The sequence below is a fragment of the Drosophila suzukii genome, chromosome 3 (assembly GCF_043229965.1).
Source record: "Drosophila suzukii chromosome 3, CBGP_Dsuzu_IsoJpt1.0, whole genome shotgun sequence".
Classification (NCBI taxonomy): Eukaryota; Metazoa; Arthropoda; class Insecta; order Diptera; family Drosophilidae; genus Drosophila; species Drosophila suzukii.
In genome coordinates, this window is record NC_092082.1 from 83,479,897 (window position 1) to 83,495,387 (window position 15,491).

The following is a 15,491-nucleotide window of genomic DNA, read 5'->3' on the forward strand; positions in this document are numbered from 1 at the left end:
GCTGTAATTCATCCAATGGTTTAGTTAACCCTTGTTAACATTTCTGTTTCCATCCTATAGTGCCTGCTCCAAGGTTGGTACTTGGCAGCGGATACGCACTCCTTTGTGCTCAGCCTGGTGCTGCTGATGTTGGGACACCGGTTCGCCAGATGGAGCAAACAGCTCTATGCGGCAACTCTAGCTTTCTTTGTGGCTGTTCCAGCGGTGCTCACATATGCCATGGACTACTATCCCATCTTTGTGCCCACTCCACAGTAAGTAATCAAGCTCGAGGCGATTGAAAGTTTATTACCATCATTCCGTTTTCCTTTCAACTAGAACTCAGAAGGATTCCTTCATTGGAGATCGTCAGTTCACCGAGTTCTACACCTCGTCCTGGATGAACTTCGGTTGCTATTTCTGTGGAGTCCTGGCCGCTTTGGTCTACGATCAGTTGTCCCTGAAGCAATACAAGATAAGAGAGCTTAAGAGCTTCCAGCTCCTCTGGTTCACGCTCATCCCAGTGGGCATCCTTTGGATGTTCAGTGCGCATCCCATCTTTCAGCACTACTACGTGGCTCCGTCCGCCATTTGGGGTGCCCTGTATGCCGGGCTGCAGCGGAATATCTGGGGCTTTGGCCTAGGAATCTTCATCGTGGGCATGGCCAGCAAGGTGGGCTGTAAGTATCTGTTTCTGAGTACTATCTTTGTCGGTATCCTTGATGGTCCGTACTCTCTTCCAACAGGGATCTTTCGTAAATTCTCCTGCCTGCCCATATTCCGAATTTTGGGACGCCTCACATATGGAGCCTTTATTGTCCATCTCCTGGTGGCAAGAATCGTCTTGGCCACCGTGCGGGAGCCCATCTATTTTGGCACTGGCATGATGGTGAGTTCCTTTGTACATAATCTGCAGAGTTGATAAATGTCAATGGCTTTCTTGTTTTCTCCCCATAGTTCGCCTTCATCTTCTTCACGGTGACCGTGTCCTATCTGTGCTCCTTCCTGCTGGCTATCTTTCTGGAGCTCCCCGTCTCCTCCTTTCTCAAGCTAGTGCGATAGGCCAATATCTTAACTTATATATAACTTATAGCTAGAGTAAAAAGATATCATAACATAATTTAAATAAATCCATCACCAAAATTATACACTCACCCTGCTCCCATCTGGCTGGTGTCGCCTTCACTGTGGGCGCTGCTACCCTGGAGCTCCTGGAAAAATCTCAAAATTGCATTGCTGGCCTCCTCGTTTAGGAGCGGGTTCACTTCCTGGCGGGCATAGGCCAAAAACTTTTTGATCAGGATGGGTGGTAGCAGATCCAAGTCCTCCTCTTCCGGCAGCAGCTCCAGCCGTTTGTCCAGATCGTAATCGTGCTGCATAACGCTGTCGTTATCGTCCTCCGTTTTCATTGTGTCATCCTTTTCTCCCGCCACCGGAATGTCAAACGTAGCCTCGCACATGGAGTCACTCATCTTGGGCTTGAGGGCATAGCGAGCTGCGATCTTGGCTCGCTTTTTGGCCCCAGCATGAAGGGCCCGCACATGGGCAGTCAGGGACATGTCCCTCTCGGAGGGCTTGTCCAATAATACATAGACTAGGTGGAACTCTTTGAGCAAAGCCGGAGTAATATTAATATTTTGCAGGAGGTAGCGTCCCTCATCGTATTGGCCTCTTTGAGGATTTGCGCAGGCTATCACCGAAGGTTTTGCCGGAAAAGAGGCAAAGGCTCCAGAAAGTGGAAGGTTTATTTCCCCCGATTGCAGGCATTGCAGTAGTATCGCCTGCTTAGAGGCCAGCTTGTCCACATCGTCAAGGGTGCAGTGCCCGCCTCCACTGGCCGCCATCAAGGCGCCCGCTTGAAGGACGCGCTTGTTTCTTCCAGCGAAGGTAACACCCAAATGCTGGGCAGATTGGGCGCCACGCTTTCCGCTCACATGGGCACCGCGTTCCGTGATCTGAGCACAGCTCTGCAGGACCTTAGTCTTCCCAATGCCGGGATCGCCCACTAGGAGCACGTTGATAGCATCAGCCTCTGGTCCTCTACCTCCGAGAAGGGACAACAAACAGGCGGCCTTGGGCAGCTCATGCCCGTACACCTCCGGGGCAATGGATTGCACCAGCAGCTTGAAGCTATTTTGCTCCGCATTGATCATGGCGATGGCTTCCAAGTCGCGCTCGCTGAACTCCCGCTTGATGGCGGCCGCATCCCGAATGCTGACTGCCTTGAGGTAGGCCTGCATCTGGTTGGAGGAGTCTCCTGTGGCGCCATCCTCGCCCAGCTCCTGCAGCTTGAGCACTCCGCTTACCACAACCTCCTGACCCACACGCACTGCATCCACCAGATCGTGTCGCAGCTCCACATCCATCTCTCCGGGCAGACTGCTCTCGAAATCATGGACTGAACTCAGACTGGATTCCTCCAGGCGGATGATCTGTCTGATGGAGAGTCGCGTGTACGGAGAGTTTCTGAGGGGCAGGAACTCATCGCGAGCCACGCACTCTGATCGCTTACATTGGTAGGGACGCGGCTGGAAGGTTCCTCGCTGGCGCATGGCTATCTCCATCTGGCAGCGGCTGCAGCGAAAAGCCTGCCAGGTGAGGCTGTAGCTGGGCTCGCCCACGCTGCTCACAGTGCCCCGGATGCAGAGGAGAGTATCCACGCGGGAGTGGCTCATCCCTTCCATTGGGTCCACGGGCACAAAGTCCTCCGGTCGCACGTAGATCTTGCGTAGTCTTCCGGGCGGAGGGACGTATATATCGGTGGTAGAGGTATTACTCACGACGGAATCGTTACAGTCCAGCAGGTGGTTCAGGACCACAGTGTGCATGGCCAACGAAAGGGTGGCCAGCGTGCGAAGCGGGTGCTCCCGGATGTCCTCGACCAGGCCAGGCCAAACCTCCTTCAGCTGGGCATCTGATAAAATGGTCAAGGCGGGCAGGCGAAAGAATCCCCGATCACGGATCATGAGGAAATCGTAGTTGTGAGGATTGCGCTGGTAATGAGCCTGCACGGCCATGATCCTGCTGGCCAGATCGTTGCCCTCCTCGTACTTCTCGCGCAGGAAGTACAGCCTCCAGCCGGGATAGGCCCTTGGGTTGTCCACCGCGATACTCTGCACCTGCAGCCCATCCTCCGGAGCCGCATAGTTTTCGGGCCTCAGGAAGCTGCAGTCCAGGTGGACATCGCGTCCTCGTTTGCCGACTGTGCGGCCCCAGCCTCTGGATGGCCGGTTTGCAGGCGGGTCGGTACTTGGAGCGCCAGGTGCTCCAGATCCAGATTCCTCTTGATTTGGTTGCCGGTTGCCGCGGGCGGGAATTACTCGTCCATTGCGCCGGAAATAAAAGTACGGGCGGTAGGCCCCGCCTCCACGACCACGCCCACGAACGAATCGCGAGGGGGCGCGCCCCCTGGAAGGCGGTGGATTCATTTTATTCCGGAATAATTTACAATTTTAAATAAAGGTACTATTCGATAGAGACACACGATATCGATTGCCAATCGCAAGTTAGGCAATCGATTATTGCTTGACTGGCTAACGCTTTTTTAAACTATTTCAATACTACCTATACCAACATCTTCTGAATTCAAGAATACTATTTGTTAATATGATCTCTTTATTGGATCTTTATCCCCTTTAATTATAAATCTAAAAGATTAATAAATTATTTGAACACCAGTTGGTTGGACACCTCCAAGATCTTTGTTTCCTGCTTTAGCAAATCCAACTGAGCGGGCAAAAAGTGCTCGAAAACCTCTGATAACTTGGACTTGACCTCTTTAAAAGTCTCCAGTACTCGCTGCTCCTCGAGGACACTAGTCGTCTGGATGTTGTTGAGTTCCTGGAGGAAATCAGTGCAGCCATCGAGGAGGATCACCTGCTGCAGGTGGAGCTTGAAGAGTTGTTGCTGGACGACCTTGATGCACTGGATCTGGTGGTCCAAACGCAATGGCATAGTGGCCAAGGCCGACATTTGGTCCAGGTGCTTCTTGGTCTTCTCCATGCTCAATTCTTCCATTGGTTCAGGCTTAAGTTCAGGTTCAGGGCCTTTCTCTTCAACGATCTTAAGATCCTTATCACGGGGAGCTTCCTCTTCTTTGTCGGTTGCAGTCTATAAGGAAAATGATAATTTATGAGCCCTCAATAACCCTACAAAACTTACGATGGGCACCTTCTTTTTGTTTGGCACCCCTTTGTACTTATTTTTTTTGGTCATTTTTTTTCTCTACTCAAAAACGTTTCCGACTATACCGAACAACTGAGAAGACTGAATAGGAAATCGACTACCAAGTCAACGCCTTCTTTAATAAAGAAACTTGTACAATTTGATAGATATTTATATAGTATCTACGATGGGGCGTTCTGTGGACCTCTGCCGCGGAAAAGCGAGTTGAGATTGATGGGACAATTGTCCAGACGCGACAACTGTTTGACCATGTCCTCCAAAAGCAGACTGTTCCTTTCGTTGGGACCGCGGATGAGGCCATAGGCCTCCGCATTTGCAATCCTGTGCTGCAGGAGCGGCATGTAGGGTCCCTTGAAGTGCGGCTGTCCGCTGGCCAAATCCATGGGCGTCCTCGCAGTGGAAACGGTGGCCGTTTCCGTCCTTGGTGGCCGACCTGTTGGTTGGTTCGGGCGAAACTTGGGTGCCCTATACCCAAACTTCCTCTTCTTTTCCGCCTCCAAGTGATTTTCGCTCACATCCTCGGTTTCATAATTGTTATGATTATAAAAACGCAAGCCATAGATTGCGGGCTTGGGCTGGCGAAACAAATGAAGGGATTAAAAAACGCTGGATTGTAAGGGAATAATTTAAGTTTAAATTTTTTTGAAAATTAATCATACTGGATTTCATATTTGTTATAAAGTTTTAATAAGAAAACATCAATAGAAAAACCTTAAATTAGTTTAGGATGGTATGGTAAATAAATATAAATAATAATAATTTAATAAATTTGGATTTATATGCTAAGGATGCTATTTCTACCTTGAATATGCGTCCTCATACTTACAGCTTTCATGTTACGCTCCGCATCGTAACCGTCGTCGTCCGTGTACTCATCTTGTTCCTCCTCCAAGTCGTTCGGCATACGTTCGCTGGCGAGGGGCACAAATTCAGAGGCACTTGCTCGTAGTCCCTGGGCGGCGACCGGAGACGCCGGCGGAGGAGAAGGAGAAGCAGGAGCGATGGCTGAAGTCGACGGACTGCCCAGCGACTCCAATTCCAGACATAGCCGCTTGTAGGCCATGGCGGACTTTTCCAGTTCGCTGAGGTTCTGGAGAAAAGTTTTATTCTGATCCATAGTAAGCGAGGTCCAAGTCGAAAGCTAATTCTGTATAAAGACGCGCACACATCGAAAATTTTAACTTACTTTTACGGAAATTAGGCTTGTTGAACAATGGATGCTTAAATTCTGACAGGTAAAGCAAAGGTTTGAAAATTTGTAGAGCCCTTTAAAAAAAGCCACTAGTCTTGAGTGTTACTTAAAGATTTATAAAATAATTGTTAGGAGGTTTATTAAAAAGATGTTAAAAGAAATTCAGAATTCTTTTGGCAAATAAAAATTAAACTGGCATTTTGGCAAATAAAAATTAAACTGGTATTTAATTCTTTAAAAATGGCGCCAATTTCAATAAGTATGACCATCTGTCACAAAAGATACCAAAACAAGGTCATGATTTATCGGCCTTATCGATAAACCAGGGCTGGCAAAATCATAAACAGTGGACGCCTACAAATTGTTTTTTTTTTATTGGAAAAAACACAATAACTTTGAAAAGCTTAATTAACAATTGATAAATTATACTGTACAACATGCCGGTGAGTAGATATTTCCAAATCAGAGGCAGACAAATCGAGGACAATGAGTTTCCCCTGGTTTTTCACCTGTTCTCGTGACCCCCTGCCAGGTAGCACTTTTTTGGAAAACCGCCTGATTATAATCTCTCAATCCCTGCAGGCCTACCACTCGCAGATCAAGGAAGTGCGCCAGCAGGTGGGCAACATGGCCATCCTGCCGCTGAGGACACAGGTGCGCGGACCAGCGCCCAGTGCCAATGTGGAGAGCGACATCATTGATGAGTCACTGTACTACTTCAAAGCAAATGTGTTCTTTCGCACATACGAAATCAAGGTGAGGTCTGGTTTTCCGGATAAACCAGAATATATAAGTAAATCCCTTATCCTTTCCAGTCCGATGTGGATCGCGTGCTCATCTATGTGACGCTCTACATCACCGAGTGCCTGAAGAAGCTCAATCGGTCCACCAGCAAGGCTCAGGGACAGCAGGACATGTATAGCCTGGCCATCTCCAAGTTTGACATCCCCGGCGATGCCGGTTTTCCCCTGAACGCCGTCTATGCCAAGCCTCAGACTGCCCAGGATGCGGACCTGATGCGCCAGTATCTCCTGCAGCTGCGCCACGAAACCGGCAACCGGGTGGTGGAGAAGGTCTTCAACACCGAAGATGGCAAGCCCAACAAATGGTGGACCTGCTTCGCCAAAAAGAAGTTCATGGAAAAAAGCCTGGCTGGACCAGGACAATAAAAAGGGGATCATTCCACTTATTTGCTTCTACAAACTGTGCAAATGCTTTAATGTTTGGATTCACTCCTAAATGTGGGACTTTTTTATTCAGTGTCACTGCCAAATTGTCACTACTGATGAATTCTTTTAAATTATTTAATTCTCTAAGACTTCAGTTCGTGATTGGCTAATACAACTATCAATTTTTAGTGGATAACTACCTACTTAAGTAACATTTGTTTTTAAATAACTGACCTTTAATCAGGAAGTTATTGCTAAAACTAATTGTAATCAACAGTAAAATAAATTAAAAACCAATTAATCACTGAATAATTTAAGAGTATGCTGTGTATTAAGCAGTTTATTAAATAAACTTTTTGGTCAGTCATCAAACCTTGCATATTTTTGTGGGCCTATCTTGCCAGAGAAAGTTAATTTTTTGAATAGTATGTTACTAATTTATTCAAATCATTAATATATAACTCATCTGCATTCCTCCTGATCCTCTGCATTTATAAATACAACAAGACAATCGCTTAAGACGCGGCTACAGCAACGATCTTTAATTGGAAAATCGTTCTAAACAAGGAATTCTAGGGGGTACAAGCAACTTTAACGATAGAGATGATCGGCCTGCAGGTTGGAAGCAATTTCGGACTCCCACTTGTCGCCGTTGCAGAGCAGCTTCTCCTTATTGTAAAGCAGCTCCTCGTGCGTCTCCGTGGAGAATTCGAAGTTGGGTCCCTCAACGATGGCGTCGACGGGACAGGCCTCCTGCGGGGGTTACAAATAACAACGATTAGTCGTCGTTAACAGGACACTAGGAATGGGCACCTCCTCACCTGACAGAATCCGCAGTAGATGCATTTAGTCATGTCGATGTCGTAGCGGGTGGTGCGTCTGCTGCCATCGGCACGCTCCTCCGCCTCGATGGTGATGGCCTGGGCGGGGCAGATGGCCTCGCACAACTTGCAGGCGATGCAGCGCTCTTCGCCACTGGGATAACGCCGGAGGGCATGTTCTCCACGGAATCGCGGGCTCAGGGGTCCCTTCTCAAAGGGATAGTTGATGGTGGCCGGCTCCTTGAAGATGTGAGCCAGGGTGACGGCGAATCCGCGGAAGAGCTCGCCAAAGAACATGGTGGAGGCGGCCCGATCCGTGATGTCGGCCAACTCCATGCTCAGCTCCTTGTTGTTTACATACACATAGCCCTTGGGAACCTCGACGATGTCTTTCGGTTCTGTTCGCTGGGCGGCCAGCATACGGGTTCCCTGGCTGCCAAACATGCGCTGACCTGTGGGAAACACATTTCACCATTAATTTACACATTGAAAGCCAAGTACCATCCTCAAATAAGCCAATTTAGTCCTTTGTTTTGCTATGACATAAGCTTACATAACCTCACTCAATGCAATTTTTATGGATTTTTCACGGGTTTTTCGCAATTGGGATGGGGTGAGTTGTGTGCATTGCTTGGCCACCTACCAGTGCGCGATGCGGTGAAAATTCGCATTGTTAGCGACATGTTTGCGGCCCAAAATAAACTAAAGTTGCCAAAAAGTTGTTTTGCTATTGAATTTGACCGAACAAATTAGAGCTGAGCCAGAAACGATAGTCCGCCTATTCGATACTCATCACTTTTCCACACATTATTCGATACTTTTATTGTTTGTAAATTTTGAATATTTAAATAAAGTTTCGGTACTCAAAAAATTAGTAAAATACTTAAAAATAAAATCAAAAGAAATTCTAATCGATTTTATTGATATTTTACTAATACATGAATACCCTAAATATAAAGCTCCCGCAACGACATCGAACTATCGATACATATCGGCTCTGACTTTTTCCACCTTTGAGGCCAAAAGTCCCACCACTACAATTTACCGTTTAACTTTAGACGCTACGCGGGATTGTGAAATTTTGGGTACAGATTTGTTTAAGAAAAAAAGATGGAATACGATCAGGAGCTGATGGATTTCTTCGACTTTTCGAAGGAGTTTAAGCGCGAGGCAGCCCCACAGGGCTACATTAGCAGCGATCCGAACAACATGGCCGTGGATCCCATCGAATCGAAGGTGGTTAAGCGCGAGGTGATCGGCACTGATTATGTCGCCGAAATCGTGGCCAAGGAGAAGCTCCGGCTCGACGGGGTAAGAAACATACACAAAGCCTGCTGCGTCGGCACTTTTTGTTTATTTACTCGTAATTTAATGCAGACGCTGCGCGACGATTGCCCTCAAGGCGAGCGCAATCGCACCATGAACGACTTGGACACAGACGACGAGGAAGACGAGTTCGAAATCCGGCGGGATGACGAGTACTACAAGAAGTACAGATTCAATCTGAATCGCGACAGAAGTCTGCCGATCTACGCCAAAAGAGAGGAGATTTTGGCGGCCATCAATGCGAATCCGGTCGTAATTCTCAAGGGCGAAACGGGATGTGGCAAGACCACGCAGGTGAGCGTTGCCACACTGTCGCCGTTTTTCTAACCTTCAAAATTCCAAAGACAGTTATAATTTCTAACCTAAAAATGGAATTTGATTGCTTAAAGATTTAAGCGCCAAAAGAAAAGAATATTAGGAAAAATTGGTCAAGGAGGCATGGACATTAAAGAGTCTATGGAAAATGTTCAACATCCATTTATCGCTCCTAAAAAAAAAATTTTCATATATTCGTATAAGGATTGTGGTATTTAAAGATCAATGAGATATTTGATCCATTGTTTTTTAAATCTATTTATATGGAAACTTTTTCAATTTTACATCTAATTAGCTTTTTTATTTAAACAACAATATTCTCAACTGATCAAAATTTCTTTGTCATCGTAAGTTTCATAAACTTTCTTAGGAGCCCAGTAATTCTTGAACTTCGTCCTCTGTTAGCTCACTATCCTCGGCTTCCTCTTCTTCGTCATCACTGTAATCATAGATCTCGTCATACTCGCGCTGTACATCCTCGGGCAGCTGCTGCTGGAACACGGTTGCCGATGACATCCTCCGCTGATACGCCTCGTTAACCTCAAGTTCCACTTCCAGCTCTTCCGCCTGTTCCTGCGGCTCCCTTTTCTCAACGCCGTACATGGCCTTGTTTCGTACCCTTTGGCGCACCTCTAACTGGTTGTTTGCAGATGTTGTGGGTTGATCCTCTTCTGCAGTGTTTTTTTTCTCACCCAATATACTTTGGATTTCGGCGAAGACGTCGCGCAGCTGGCCAAATATTTGAGTGGGCGGCAGAGCCTGTTCTTGACCTGCCAGCTGCGCCTTTTGAGCATTGTACGCCGACTCCAGATCACACAACGGCTGACTCGCGAGGTCCAGGGTTCGCAGGCCCTCTAGTTCGTAGGTGAGACTGACGTTATTGGGACGCTGTTGCTTCTGCATCAAGGCACTTTGCTTTTGCCTCTTGGCACCCGCCACAATCTCCAGTCGGTCGTAGTCCACCAGGTTGTCCAATCCCTGGCAGTAGTCCAGCGCTGTAAAGCGGAAGGCCTGCTCCTGGACGAGGCGCCATAACATGTAGGACACCTGCTGGGTGTCCTTCCGCTCCGGACTCTCCATCCGCAGCTGCAGGACGAAATCGGTGAGTTCCTGCCAGGTGCGCGGTGAGACCTCGATCTTGACAAAGTTGTGGGTGGGCTGCTTGTAGTAGATCACGTAGAGCAAAAAGAGTCCCCCGATCATTTGGGCGCGAGATGCTGCGAATACGTCGCCACTGGTTCGGCGGGAGCAAGACAGCCTTTTGGCCACGTGCAGGGCCGCCAGAGTCGTGGCTATCACCTCTGTGTGGTTCGACTGGCCGGTGAAGAGGTGCTGCAACTGCATATCCCGCCAGCAACGGCAGAACGTCTCGAACTCGCAGTTTTCGCCATCGTTTACCAGTCTCTGGAATCGCTGCACCAACTCCCAGCAATCGTCGAAGACATTCAACTCCATTGTGGCTCAGATTTGGGCTGATTTAGTTTGCATTTGGAAATCCAATCAAACAGGTACAAAAATGTAAACAATTCGACTCGCCGGTTTAAGTGTTTTACAACACTTATTGGAATCTATCGGTAATCGTTTAGTGTTGATAATTTTTATGAGGGGACTTTCAAAAAACGCACGAAACGGTTAATTTTTAAAAATGTATCATTTATCCAAATGCTATTGAGGCACCTTTTAGAAATAGGATAGTTTTATATTTATAGTTGTTCAAATAATAATGTCTCTATATAATCACACTAATACGGCTAGCAAATTGTATAAATATTGGTAGTCTATTGAATTACTTGTTGTCTGTCTGTCCTTTAGGTGCCCCAATACATTTTGGACGAGGGTTTCAAGAGCGGCCAATACTGCAACATTGTGGTTACCCAACCTCGACGCATAGCTGCCATTTCTATAGCCAACAGAGTGTGCCAAGAGCGCCAATGGCAGGCAGACACCGTGTGCAGCTACCAGGTGGGTCTGCATCGTCCATCTACTCTGGAGGACACCCGCCTTCTATACTGCACCACCGGTGTGCTACTTAACAACCTGATTAACAACAAGACACTTACCCACTACACCCACATCGTGTTGGACGAGGTACATGAAAGAGACCAGGACATGGACTTTCTGCTGATTGTAGTGCGCCGCCTGTTGGCCACAAACTCGCGTCACGTGAAGATCATCCTGATGTCGGCCACTATCGATGCCACGGAACTGTCGGACTATTTTACCACCTCGCAGTCGATTCCGCCGGTAATCACCGCCAGTCATGGACGAAAACACTCGATCGAGAAGTTCTACCGCGACCAACTGAAGGGTATTAAGTGGAAAGAAGAGGTGGATCATGATCCGTACATTCCACGCATCTCCGACGACGGCTACAGGGCGGCGGTAAAGATTATTATGGTTATTGACAACATGGAACGGGATGATGCGAAACAGTCACGCGTAAACTACGACGAGGCCGTAAGCCATGGAGCTGTGCTTATCTTTCTGCCAGGCGTCTACGAAATTGACACCATGGCTCAAAACATTACTACAATGTTGCAGGATGAGTAAGCTATCAATTTGTTACACTTAATTGTTTTCTATGATATAATTCATCTGTTGATATCGATTTCAATGATTTCATTACAGCCGAAATATTAAGATTTTTATTGTACGCTGCTTTTCTTTGATGACCCCGGAGAACCAAAGGGATGTTTTCCACCCACCGCCTCTGGGTTACCGCAAGATCATTCTGACCACCAACATCGCTGAGAGCTCCATCACAGTGCCAGATGTGTCCTATGTAATTGATTTCTGTCTTACCAAAGTGCTGGTCACCGATACAGCCACCAGCTTCTCCTCTCTCCGCCTGACCTGGGCCTCCAAGGCCAATTGTCGCCAGCGTGCCGGGCGTGTTGGCCGTCTCCGGAGTGGACGTGTCTACCGTATGGTCAATAAATCCTTTTACCAAACGGAAATGTCTGAGTTTGGGATACCAGAAATGTTGCGTCTGCCCTTGCAAAATTCGGTGCTCAGGGCCAAAGAGCTGGAAATGGGATCACCAGTTGAGCTGTTGGCCTTGGCGCTTTCTCCACCCAATCTCTCGGATATACGGAACACCATATTGCTGCTGAAGGAGGTGGGTGCACTATTTCCTACTGTGGATGGTGTCTACAACGAGATGGATGGTGATATTACCTACTGGGGCACCATCATGGCTCGGCTCCCGTTGGACACTCGTCTGTCGCGTCTGATCATATTGGGCTATGTGTTCAACTTACTCGAGGAAGTGATTATCATAGGTGAGCATGAAGAAGTGAAACATGATTATATGGAAAAAGGCGGTTGAATTGAATCTCACTGATTATAATCATGGAGGAAATGTCTTAAATTGCAATCGTATTGGTTCTAATGTTTTACAGCCGCTGGCTTATCGATGCGTGGCTTGTATGTTGATGAAGGTGGCAGACATAAAAAATGCGAGTCATTTTGGATGCACTATATTTTTGCTGATGGATCTGGCTCCGACTTGGTGGCCATTTGGCGCGTTTATCTGGTTAGTACTAGAATTTTGAACCTTTTTTGAATTAACTAGAATTGTATGATTCGTTAGACATATTTAAACATGGTGGAAGTTGGCCACGAGCAGGAGTCTGCTATTCGCTGGGCAAATCGCTTCCACGTCTCCCTGCGATCGCTCAAGGAAATGCACCTGCTGGTGCAGGAGCTACGAGTGCGATGCGAAAAACTAGGCCTGGTCCCGTTTACAGCTGTTGCTAGCCAAAAGTTGTCCGAACGCGAGAGATCGATCATCCTTAAAGTGATCATCGCTGGCGCTTTCTATCCCAATTATTTCATGCGCTCGAAGGGGCCGTGTGTGGAACCAGATCGCGATATGTACCAGGTGATATCGGGGCACGATCCCTGTCGCACCGTCTATTTTACAAACTACAAACCCGGTATTATGGGCGAGCTGTACACTAGGCGGATTAAGGAACTCTTTCGGGAGTCAAAGATCCCGCCGGAAAACATCGATGTTACCTTTCAACACGGCTCTGAAAAGGTATTCGTCACTTTCAAGCACGACGATTGCAATGCAGATGCATTAAAGATGGACAACGTTTCGGGCAGAATCCAAAGCGAAGTTTACAAGGCGGTTAGGATGAGAGTTGATCGCTTGCAACGACCAATACGCATTATGGAGTGAGTATTATTTACACTAGTATGATGACTAAAATTAATGAGATTTTAAATTTAAACATTTTAGGCAGACTAAGTTTATGAACTACGTACAGCAGCGAAAGATTGGAGAAGTGATTGATGGCTGTTGGATTCCTCCCACAAAGTCCATAAATGTAGAGCTGCTTGCCCTACCATCTGTCTACGATAAGACTGTTACTGGCTTGATAACTTGCGTTAGTTGGTTAAGCTTTAAAGTTTGGAAATATTCTGAATTTAAACTTCTGCCTTTTACAGATTGTCAGCTGTGGGAAGTTTTACTTCCAGCCTCAATCCTTTGCAGAGTGCATTCGCAACATGTCTGAGATCTTTAATGCCTCGCAGCAACTGCGAAATCATGTCTTTAGTGCCGGTGCCATCACAAAGGGCATGATGGTGCTGGCCAAGCGGGACAGTCAATTCCAGCGCGCCACAGTGATCCGACCCGAGAACCAGAGCAATCGCCAGCCGATGTTCTATGTCCGTTTCATTGATTATGGAGACTGCGCTTTGCTGCCCATTGAGCAGCTGCGTCTGATGCCGGATGAGCTGTTAAGTCAGTACGGAGACTTGCCACCACGTGTGTTTGAGTGCAGGTTGGCGCTCGTTCAACCGTCTATGGTGGTTGCCGCCAACAACCGTTGGCCTAGCGCGGCGAATGATAAACTTAAAGCGGTGGCCAAGTGTGGTCGCATTGATATCGAGGTCTATTCGCTGTTTAATAATGTTGCTGCTGTTTTAATTCACATGCGCGATGGCTTACTCAACGAGAAGCTTGTGGAACTCAAGTTGGCTCGCCGGGCCGACGAAGATTTCATGTCTCGACAGGATCATGACTTCCGCTTGCGCAGACAAGAATCTGCCCGCTACTCGACCTTCGCCGAACGTCAGAGAATCAATGAAGAGTACCTGCGATCCTGCCTGCTGCCCCAAGACCAGGACCTGCCACCGCCTCCGCTGGATAAATGCAACAATATTGTAATGCTGAAGGGACCTTACAGTCCGTTGGAGACGACCATGTACTCCACCATTCGTGTGGGAATGTGGAAATCGGTTAAAATAGATACTTCTTCGGTTAATGCGGTTCTCCTGGACGCAGATCCGCAGGATCAGCACGATCAGATGATTGTGGCCCACGCAACCGTGGAGAGTGTCGATCGGCAGACTCTGACCGCCCGTGGAACCACATTGATGCCCAATATACACGGATTTGGTGCCCTCATGGCTATGCTCTTCTGTCCCACCATGCAGCTCAAATGCAACAAAGCTGGAACTAGGTATGTGTCTATCCTGGCGGGAATGGGTTGCGATCCGGAAACCAATGAGCCTTATTTTGAAGAGCACGACATGGTCATTAATTTGGACGTCAATATTCTCGAAGATGATGTTAACCTGGTAAGAGCGTTAAGCTCTAACAATGATTACAATATAGTATTTATTTTTGCTTTGAAAAATTTATTTTAGATCAACCAAATGCGCTATTATATCGATAGTGTCTTTTTCAACTTTAAGGACGAAAATCATCCAGCGGTTAGTGTTAATGAACGTGTTTCTATATACACTCACCTGCGCACCCTGATCAATCGGTAATATTGCTTTATTTATTAATTGTTTTTTTATTGAATAAGAAATTTAAATTGTAATCTTAAGGCTTCTGTCCAAGGATCGTAGTTACATCGAAATAAATTCGAGCAACTCGGACTACGTATGGGAGAAAAATGAGGATTTGGCAAAGCAGGCTGAGCCGTTCGGCAAGCGGGCCATATTCCCGATGCACAGCATTACGGAGCTCGTAGAAGAGGATATGGATCACGTGATGCAAATGGTGGAGAATTGCAACAAGCTGTACGAGTGGCGAAACTTGTAAGACTCAAATACTAATTTGCAAGAACATTCTCCTAGTTATTATTTTAATCACATTCCAGCGAAGGGGTTTTAGCTCCGATGACTTGCAAACTGTGCAACCAGCTGTTGGAGTCGGTTCCCCAGCTGCGTATGCATCTCCTCACTCAATTGCATCGCGATCGCGAAAAGCAAATCGACTATCACCATCAGTAAAGACGGTTATGATGACATTAAATCACGTTGTTTTTTCACATTTGAAAGACAGAAAACTATATTATTTTCAACTAATTTTCATACTTATTGATCTCCATTTGTAACCACAGAAACACCTGTTACCTTATTTTTCGTTATGTATACCATTATATCATAAAATATAAAGACATGAATCCCAGTTAATTGATTGAAAAATTAACGATGTAAACTATTAGGTAACTTATAATATCCTATCTAATATAACATATA

General features: G+C 46.8%; 8 protein-coding genes across 9 annotated transcripts in view; 3 read left to right on the plus strand and 5 right to left on the minus strand.

The window, feature by feature from the left end:
* The window catches only part of LOC108014584 (nose resistant to fluoxetine protein 6), a 4,707-nt gene extending 3,580 nt beyond the window's left edge, over positions 1-1,127 (plus strand). Inside the window, exons 5-8 of the mRNA XM_017080744.4 lie at positions 61-254; positions 319-659; positions 726-868; positions 937-1,127. Coding sequence (XP_016936233.4) covers positions 61-254; positions 319-659; positions 726-868; positions 937-1,041 — 783 coding nt within the window. The 3' untranslated portion in view covers positions 1,042-1,127. The remainder of the gene's footprint in view (positions 1-60; positions 255-318; positions 660-725; positions 869-936) is intronic.
* The window catches only part of rec (minichromosome maintenance 8 factor recombination-defective), a 10,044-nt gene extending 6,570 nt beyond the window's left edge, over positions 1-3,474 (minus strand). Inside the window, exon 1 of the mRNA XM_017080743.4 lies at positions 1,135-3,474. Within this exon, the coding sequence (XP_016936232.4) occupies positions 1,135-3,407 (2,273 nt within the window). The 5' untranslated portion in view covers positions 3,408-3,474. The remainder of the gene's footprint in view (positions 1-1,134) is intronic.
* A 110-nt stretch (positions 3,475-3,584) lies between these two features.
* LOC108014561 (uncharacterized) lies at positions 3,585-4,295 on the minus strand. Of its 2 annotated transcripts, none has more exons than XM_070996746.1 (2): positions 4,150-4,271; positions 3,585-4,089 (listed from the first exon to the last, which is right to left on the minus strand). In XM_070996746.1, the coding sequence occupies exons 1-2, from the start codon at positions 4,192-4,194 to the stop codon at positions 3,643-3,645; spliced, it is 492 nt and encodes a 163-aa protein (XP_070852847.1). In that variant the 5' UTR covers positions 4,195-4,271; the 3' UTR covers positions 3,585-3,642. The 2 variants fall into 2 exon arrangements, with proteins under 2 accessions (XP_070852847.1, XP_016936196.4); XM_017080707.4 differs by having other exon boundaries at positions 3,595-4,089; positions 4,141-4,295.
* LOC108014559 (uncharacterized) lies at positions 4,242-5,406 on the minus strand. The gene is made up of 2 exons (XM_017080706.4): positions 4,991-5,406; positions 4,242-4,739 (listed from the first exon to the last, which is right to left on the minus strand). The coding sequence occupies exons 1-2, from the start codon at positions 5,279-5,281 to the stop codon at positions 4,326-4,328; spliced, it is 705 nt and encodes a 234-aa protein (XP_016936195.3). The 5' UTR covers positions 5,282-5,406; the 3' UTR covers positions 4,242-4,325.
* Positions 5,407-5,647: 241 nt separating this feature from the next.
* Arpc3A (Actin-related protein 2/3 complex, subunit 3A) lies at positions 5,648-6,559 on the plus strand. Its single transcript, XM_017080697.4, has 3 exons — positions 5,648-5,799; positions 5,939-6,112; positions 6,172-6,559. Exons 1-3 carry the CDS (start codon positions 5,794-5,796, stop codon positions 6,523-6,525), a joined length of 534 nt encoding a protein of 177 aa, XP_016936186.1. The 5' UTR covers positions 5,648-5,793; the 3' UTR covers positions 6,526-6,559.
* A 476-nt stretch (positions 6,560-7,035) lies between these two features.
* On the minus strand, positions 7,036-8,146 carry ND-23 (NADH dehydrogenase (ubiquinone) 23 kDa subunit). The gene is made up of 3 exons (XM_017080696.4): positions 7,990-8,146; positions 7,347-7,798; positions 7,036-7,278 (listed from the first exon to the last, which is right to left on the minus strand). Exons 1-3 carry the CDS (start codon positions 8,027-8,029, stop codon positions 7,117-7,119), a joined length of 654 nt encoding a protein of 217 aa, XP_016936185.2. The 5' UTR covers positions 8,030-8,146; the 3' UTR covers positions 7,036-7,116.
* A 233-nt stretch (positions 8,147-8,379) lies between these two features.
* Positions 8,380-15,425, plus strand: spn-E (spindle E). Its single transcript, XM_017080731.4, has 11 exons — positions 8,380-8,657; positions 8,724-8,966; positions 10,800-11,533; positions 11,616-12,268; positions 12,389-12,522; positions 12,580-13,169; positions 13,234-13,381; positions 13,443-14,579; positions 14,649-14,770; positions 14,835-15,047; positions 15,110-15,425. Exons 1-11 carry the CDS (start codon positions 8,457-8,459, stop codon positions 15,240-15,242), a joined length of 4,308 nt encoding a protein of 1,435 aa, XP_016936220.4. The 5' UTR covers positions 8,380-8,456; the 3' UTR covers positions 15,243-15,425.
* On the minus strand, positions 9,267-10,538 carry Pbp45 (proximal sequence element A Pbp45). Its single transcript, XM_017080733.4, has one exon. The coding sequence runs from the start codon at positions 10,440-10,442 to the stop codon at positions 9,354-9,356; it is 1,089 nt and encodes a 362-aa protein (XP_016936222.4). The 5' UTR covers positions 10,443-10,538; the 3' UTR covers positions 9,267-9,353.
* Positions 15,426-15,491: the final 66 nt, after the last annotated feature.

Bases quoted from the DNA above. Each gene is read 5' to 3' on its own strand.
- LOC108014561 (XM_017080707.4), bottom strand. From the start codon at position 4,194: ATGACCAAAAAAAATAAGTACAAAGGGGTGCCAAACAAAAAGAAGGTG. The intron at 4,090-4,140 runs GTAAGTTTTGTA...TTTTCCTTATAG, and splicing joins ACAAAAAGAAGGTGCCCATC to ACTGCAACCGACAAAGAAGA.
- LOC108014559 (XM_017080706.4), bottom strand. From the start codon at position 5,281: ATGGATCAGAATAAAACTTTTCTCCAGAACCTCAGCGAACTGGAAAAG. The intron at 4,740-4,990 runs GTAAGTATGAGG...TTGTTTCGCCAG, and splicing joins CGGAGCGTAACATGAAAGCT to CCCAAGCCCGCAATCTATGG.
- Arpc3A (XM_017080697.4), top strand. The intron at 6,113-6,171 runs GTGAGGTCTGGT...TATCCTTTCCAG, and splicing joins TTCGCACATACGAAATCAAG to TCCGATGTGGATCGCGTGCT.
- ND-23 (XM_017080696.4), bottom strand. From the start codon at position 8,029: ATGTCGCTAACAATGCGAATTTTCACCGCATCGCGCACTG. The intron at 7,799-7,989 runs GTAGGTGGCCAA...TGTTTCCCACAG, and splicing joins TTTCACCGCATCGCGCACTG to GTCAGCGCATGTTTGGCAGC. The intron at 7,279-7,346 runs GTGAGGAGGTGC...TAACCCCCGCAG, and splicing joins TCTACTGCGGATTCTGTCAG to GAGGCCTGTCCCGTCGACGC.
- spn-E (XM_017080731.4), top strand. From the start codon at position 8,457: ATGGAATACGATCAGGAGCTGATGGATTTCTTCGACTTTTCGAAGGAG. The intron at 8,967-10,799 runs GTGAGCGTTGCC...TCTGTCCTTTAG, and splicing joins GATGTGGCAAGACCACGCAG to GTGCCCCAATACATTTTGGA. The intron at 14,771-14,834 runs GTAATATTGCTT...TGTAATCTTAAG, and splicing joins CTGCGCACCCTGATCAATCG to GCTTCTGTCCAAGGATCGTA.
- Pbp45 (XM_017080733.4), bottom strand. From the start codon at position 10,442: ATGGAGTTGAATGTCTTCGACGATTGCTGGGAGTTGGTGCAGCGATTC.